Below are 7113 nucleotides of genomic sequence, written 5' to 3'. Positions count from 1 at the left end.
GAGTGGGGGGTCTTGTTCGGGTTCGGGCCGGGGCTGACGGTCGAGACCGTGGTGCTCAGGAGCGTGCCCCTTGATCAGGCCAAGTGAGCGCGCGCGCGCGCGCGTACGTGCGTGGGGGTATCGTGCGTCATGGGATCGATTATGTGATATGTGGTAATAAAGTTTTTATAAAATGTGTGGAATCTGATTTTTTTTTTTTTAACTGTATTTGAAGCCTGTTTGTTTATTTATTAGTTTGAATTGTTGGATTTAAATCTAATTAAATCTATTTGTGGGCACATATGATTAATCAATGTGTATTACTATCTTTAAGGATAACCCACTTAAAGTGATCAATCAATTTGGGTTAATAGGTATTTAAATAAATCATGGGGGTTATATGTGCAGATACCAGGTTGTAATTGTAATTTGATGAGGGGCCAAATTACAAATGTACAACACCTATATATAAGGGGTTATGGTCCCTAATCTAGGGTTAACCACTCTCATTCTCTTATCCCCATCTAAAGAGATCCATAAGAGAGAAACCCTAAGGTTAGAAGATCATCAAAACCCTAATCAAGTTTCCTTCAATGGATTCAGGTATATGCTTCCGCACCTTTTGATTCTTGTTAATCTCTTTGAATTAAATCATGCCTTTATGGTTTAGATCTCAAGTTTTTTATTAGATCTAACATGAATGATACCGAGTGGTCCAGTTTGATTGTGATCCGAGCGTTTGTACAAAAGGTCGACCGAATATGACAGCGTCTGAAAGATATATCAAACTTGTTATATTTTAAGATTTCAAAATGAAGTTACCTCTCCATTATTATCTATGAATATAGTAATTTTTTAAAAAAAATAGATCACTTTTGCTAAATATTTAACAAAATAGACCACTTTGCTAAATATTTAGCAAAATATATCTCTTTTTGGCCAGTAGGCCAAAAGGATGTCGATTTTGAAAAACAAGGCTGAGAAAGCATACGAGACTACTAGTCCCGTATGTTTTCTGAGCCTTGTTGTTCAAAATGGCGGTGATTAAGTTGGCTCTAAACATACGGGACTAGTAGTCTCATATGTTTTCTGAGCTCTGTTTTTCAAAATCGACATCTTTTTGGCCTATTGGCCAAAATGAGATCCGTTTTGCTAAATATTAAGCAAATTGGTCTATTTTGCTAAATATTTAGCAAAAGTAGTCTATTTTAAAAAATTCCCCATGAATATACTATTCAAAATGTTTTTTTTCCTAAAGAAAAAGGATGAGACCCCACAAGAATACTATGCAAAATGTATGCACAAAGCCCAATAAAGAAGTCAATCTGCAACGCGGTGAATTATCAATTGCAACATCATTCGAGATTCACATGTGCTCGTATGCTGGGTAAAAGTAAAAGAGGGACATAATTCTATTTGAAAAACTAGAAGGCTGATTCTTCATACAAAAACTTCAGAAATAATTGGCGAAACCCCCCCAATATTGCGGGGGTTTATCTGCAAATTAACCCGTTGCTGAACTGAGATCAGGAGCGTCCCAACTTGAGCTCAAAGCCTTCAGTAGATAGCATTCTCCGGCCCACCCCAGCCAAGCCCATTATTAAACTCTTTTATTCACATTAGCCGCAAGCCCAACGTTATGGGCTAGGTTTCCCATCCAAGGTACCAAGTCCAAGTCACATGCTCCCCAAATTAATCCGGAAACAAAGCAAAAAAGGTTTATTTTTTCCCTATGAAAATCAACTTAAAAATAGATTGAGTTGATAAAAACCATCTATAAATTTTTTTATGCCTAAACTATTTTACAAGTGGGTTCAGTCTTTAATCAATAGATTTTATCAATTTCTGATCGATTAATATTTTATTATTCTGAGAATTCTTATTAATTACACGTGTAGTTGGTAAACACATATAAGGCACATCGAGGACTTTGAATGTTAATTGAGCGGAAGTGGACAAAATATGGTTGATTGGGAAAAAGAAAAAATCCACTTATAAAGAGATTTTACATATATAAAAAACTAAAAAGGTGATTTTAATAAATTTAACCTCCATTAAAGGTGGTTTTCATGAAAAAAAAACCCCAACAAATACCTGCCAATATCGAAGATACCAGGGTTCCTTTCGCAAAACTCACCCACATTATTACACCCAGCTAAAAGCTAATTTCAAACACCAGTCAACGTTGACAGGTAAACGGCGACCATCTCCCGCCGCCTCAAAGCTACCCTTCCCCTCTCCGCCCTCAATGCCCAAATTAGGGTTAGGGTTAGGGTTTCCGAAATGAGCACCTTTCACCTCCTCCTCCTCCTCTCCCTCGCCGCCGGCGCCACCACCTCCACCGCCGCCTCCGTCTCCTGCTCCGCCGGCGACAGATGCAGCCTCGCCCTCCCTACTACACCGTCTCCCCCAACCAAAACCTAACCCTAATCGCCTCCTTCTTCAACCTCTCCTCGCCCGACTCCATCCTCCCCTACAACAACAACATCAACAAGGACGTCATCCTCCCCGGGCAGCGCATCAACGTCCCAATCCTCACCTGCGCCTGCATCGAAGACTCCTTCCTCGGCCACACCTTCAGCTACACCACCGTCGGCGGAGACACCTACGAGAAGATCGCCGGGGTTCAGTACTCGAATCTTACGACCGCAGCGGTTCTCGCCGCGGACAACGCGATACCGCCGAATAGGATCCCGACGGGGGCGGAGGTGAAGGTGACGGTGAATTGTAGCTGCGGCGACGCGGCTGTTTCGACGGAGTACGGGTTGTTCGAGACGTACCCGATCGCGGCTGGGGAGAACTTGAGCTCCATTGCCAAAAAGTTTGGGGTGAAGGACTATTTGATCCGCAGTTACAATCCGGGGTCTAACTTCAGCTCGGGGATCGTGTTTGTTCCGGCGAAGGGTGAGCCTGACTTGTTCCCTGAAGTTGCTGTTGTTTACTCTTTAACATGCATGATAGCGTGAGAAATTTGATCTGTTTAGCTGGAACACAACGATGTTAGGTTTCGGTTAGTTATTGAGCTGTCGTCGAATTTCGCCTTTTTGAGCCTGATTTTTTCTTCACGAAATGGGAGCTTGATTTGCTGTCAGGTTAAATTTTCTGCTGAAAGGTGGCATTTTTTTAGAGGAAGGCTGGGTTTTTTGTAGGTAATTTTAGAGAGCAAATTGTCACGTGTGTTGTTTTGTATCGAGTTTGGTTCCTTAGCTTACCATGCTTCACTGTTTCATGGTTGGTTTAAGATATTTGATCTAGTTAGCTTTCGGGATGTTGGATTTTAGCTAATTACTGAATTATTGTCGGGTTTTCATTTGTGAGCTTCTTTTTTCTCTCCAAAGGGGTAAATTTTTGTGAGGAATTAGAGCTTCATTCCCGTAGTTAGTAATGAGGAGGAGATGACCCATAGTAAGAACTGAATGGAAGAACAGGAATTTTGAAGCCGACTCTGTAAAGGTTGTATTATATTGTTGTTGTTGTAGTAGTCTTCTTATTTTGAAATTAGTGTTGTTTTGAGATATCATGCTGGTTTTCTGTTAGCTTCAAATTTTGCCTTGTCAATTCCTCCATCCCATTTCTAAATGAAACGGACAGATTCCTTACCTTCCTTTTATCTAGCAATTTCCCCCCTTCATTATAAATTTGACACCATCTCAGAATAGTGTAGCTTGTTATTTTGGGAACTAATACAAATCTAATTCATTTTGTTTATGTACGAGTCCTGATATCTGAAGGAGAGTTTAAGTTGTAATTGGAAAATGGTTTAAATGTAGTTAGCATGTTCAGTTTCATTGAGCTTTTAGGGAATACGTTGAACATCGCTATCGGTTAGGTAACAGTTGGGCATAATGGAACGGGTGTTCTTTAAGTTTGACGATGATGTTGTAATGATTGAGGGCTTTGCTAGGACGAAAAGGCAGTCATGTCTTGACAAAATATTCTAATATAAAATACTGGTGCATAGATAAACTGGTGCTTTCCTGTTACATGAGATGAAGGTTATTCATTCTTCTTCACATTTATATTATGCTTATGATGCACTAGCTTTCTCTATTTTCTTTTATCCTCTTTGAGTGTGAAGAACAAATAGCAAATTAGCTATCACATTTAATTGTGACATATTGGTTTCCTTTACTAAATTGTCTGTATTCTGATGCAGATCAAAATGGAAGTTACCTTCCCCTGCAATCAAAGTAAAGCTTTTTATCTTGCATTTTTTTTCATCTTGAAAACATTTTACTTTATTCTGATTTGTGTTCCTTTTTTGCAGCGGAAAGAGTAAAGGTGGTTGGTTTATAATCATTCGAACAGTTACTGTTAACAAGTTCTAGATGGAGAAGCGGATCTATCTTGATGTTCTACTCATTTGCAGCATAGAACTTATTGCTTCTTATTTAAGCAGGACTTTCGGGAGGCGGCATCGCTGGAATTGTTGTAGCTGTGATAATTGTTCTCCTTGGATTGGCCAGTTATTTATACTTTGGGGTGTATAAGAGACAGAAGGCAAAAAAGTCCCAATTCATTCCATCATCGTTCGGAGACAAATCAACTTCACACAGCAATGGTAATTTCCTTTAGCAATAAACTACTTATGTAGACTTACTTTCTGTCTGGGCATCTTCATGCTGCAATGAAATTGTATTTCTTCCGTAAGATTGTGGTTTGGTAGGTTTGTCTTATTGAGATTGTCAGGTGCACTTCCTGTGGTTTATTCTGATGAATTATCGACTGACAAACAAGACTGATAATTTCCGTCCCTAAACAGTTAGGCCTTCAAATATATTTAACTCGGAAAACCTATAAAGTATGAGCAGACTCAGCATCTGGTAGATATGTTCAACGAATTCAGGGTTGTTTGTCTTCACTAATACAAATAGCAACAATAATAATAGTTCTTTTGAGTTCTACTATGATTTCATATTTGTCTGTGAATCTTTAACAAGTTTTTCTATCAAATTAGGGATCTTTTGAGTTCTACTATGATTTCATATTTGTCTGTGAATCTTTAACAAGTTTTTCTATCAAATTAGGGATCACTTAGTCAATTTTGATCTGTGAATCTTTAACAAGTTTTTCTATCAAATTAGGGATCACTTAGTCAATTTTGATCAATTAAGTTCTATTCATTAGAAATTAATGAGTCAATTCTATCAATTATAAGGCTTCTTTAACTACTCTGAAACTAATTTGTTATCTTTGATTATCAGGTCCTAATCAAATTATAAACCCTATATTTCCATAGTAGTTTCAAGTTCCATCTCACTTCCTCCTATGAACTATGAATTTTTATTTTTCTAAAGAAATTAATTGTCAATTAATCAAGTTTAATCGATTAAGGACTCGTATATACCATAATCAGAAATCCTTTCAAGATATAGAGAAGTTGATAAATATGTTTGGCATACCAGAAAATGCTGCATCCAAAAGAGTAACTATTGACTCGTAGTCTAAACTCTTCTTGTTATATAAGGTTATATATTAGACGAGTTATATTGTTTGTATTCTAGGATCTATTCTTCTGTTATGGTTTCCTATAGTCATGCTCTGAGATGCGTTTTTTATAACCATTGTCAATAATCTATAATTGACTTAGGGAAAATTGCATAGAGGGCATTGGCTCTAAGAATCTGAGCGGAAAAGACCTCACCATTTTTGGGCATACATAAAATATCTTTGACCCAAGAAACAATTCATCCAACCCCCTAAATCATGTGATCTTTTTAGGAGTTCCAAAAATGTCTCAACATAAATAAATGCTGAAAACAACTTTGCAGTTCCTTCCTCATGTGCCATTTATCTCGTTGGATTGTAAAGCACAGTATACAACCATATAATTTTGTTTCCTGTTATATGACTCGGCTATACTGATTAACTTGGTGGCACTAATTAGTTATAGTCAATCCCATTGGCCATTGATGTTTTCTAGTTATTATCTTTTCTAGAAACCCTGCCTCTAAGTACATGCTTAATGTGTGTCCTTGCCTGGTGTTGGTATTACAGCTGCCATGGATTCAGGTTCAAAGTCTCAAGATGGCAGTGCCGCCCTACTTGGAGGTTTTACTGTAGACAGATCAGTGGAGTTCTCTTATGAAGAGCTTGCTAGGGCTACAAATGACTTCAGCATGGCTAATAAAATTGGTGAAGGTGGTTTTGGAGCTGTTTACTATGCAGAGCTTAGAGGAGAGGTTGGTTACAACTTAACCATTGTACTTCCGTGGAACTTGTATTACTATGCTTATATATGCCTCTGAGCTCGTTTTGTGCTTGGACATGTTAAACTTAAATAGGCATCTGCTTGTCTTCTTCTGTCTTTATTCATAATTAGCATAATTCAAGGATTCAAGCTTTTAGCAACTTGCTTAAAATTAGATTACACAAATTAGTTCAGTAAAATTGAGGTTTTCATTGTGAAAGTCCGAGTTGGCAGACAAGATATATCTTTTATAGTTTATCAATTTCATTGTTGTTTCTGGTCTGCATAATTTTCAGCTATTTTATTGCCAGCAGCCTTTTGTATTGTGGTGTTTCATTTGCTCAACCTTCAATCTTTGATTATCTCTAGTAATCATTTGTTGACATGAGCACAGTTCTCAACTCTATTTTGAAGTTCATCTGTAACATTTTTTTAAATCTCCTCTGGATGTTCTTATTCTTGCAGAAAGCTGCAATAAAGAAGATGGACATGGAGGCCACTCGGGAATTTCTTGCTGAACTGAAAGTTTTAACGCATGTCCATCACTTAAACTTGGTAAGCTGTCTTTTCTGGTCCATGTGGTTGGTATATTAAGAGCTTGTGTGTATACCTATATACAGACAGCATTTACGTAAATTGTCGTCTACCCAAAGGATGATGATCTACCCAGTTTAAAGCATGTAAAACAAATCCAGTGGATTGCTTCTTAACAATTAATCTAGCGTTAGGAATTAATTTAGCTTGTTAGAACTGTTAACTGTGATACTCTTCTCTTTAGATTCTCAAGTTAATAGAAGAGGTAGTTTCTCTTTTGTTTTCTTGTTCTTAAAGCCCTCTTAACAACACTAAAGCTCAGAAGTTATGGTGAGGATTGAGAGTTAAAATTTTGTTTTCTAAATGCCTTTGCAGGTTTAACACCCTTCTCATGAACCAGAACATGGACT

The 7113-nt window shown here is 37.7% G+C and overlaps 2 protein-coding genes across 2 annotated transcripts in view; both read left to right on the top strand.

Annotated features, from left to right (window-relative positions):
• LOC109823892 (chalcone synthase 1-like) overlaps nt 1–293 on the top strand; it is a 9055-nt gene extending 8762 nt beyond the window's left edge. The window contains 1 exon segment of the mRNA XM_020390323.1: nt 1–293. This exon segment is cut by the window's left edge and continues 14 nt beyond it. Coding sequence (XP_020245912.1) covers nt 1–87 — 87 coding nt within the window. The 3' untranslated portion in view covers nt 88–293.
• LOC109823957 (lysM domain receptor-like kinase 3) overlaps nt 2151–7113 on the top strand; it is an 8854-nt gene continuing 3891 nt past the window's right edge. The window contains 6 exon segments of the mRNA XM_020390427.1: nt 2151–2883; nt 4136–4169; nt 4247–4260; nt 4379–4540; nt 5977–6161; nt 6635–6724. Coding sequence (XP_020246016.1) covers nt 2355–2883; nt 4136–4169; nt 4247–4260; nt 4379–4540; nt 5977–6161; nt 6635–6724 — 1014 coding nt within the window. The 5' untranslated portion in view covers nt 2151–2354.

This window comes from Asparagus officinalis, chromosome 9 (genome assembly GCF_001876935.1).
Source record: "Asparagus officinalis chromosome 9, Aspof.V1, whole genome shotgun sequence".
NCBI classification, from domain to species: domain Eukaryota; kingdom Viridiplantae; phylum Streptophyta; class Magnoliopsida; order Asparagales; family Asparagaceae; genus Asparagus; species Asparagus officinalis.
The sequence above is the reverse complement of the archived record's forward strand: the minus strand, read 5'-3'. Positions and strand labels throughout refer to the sequence as shown.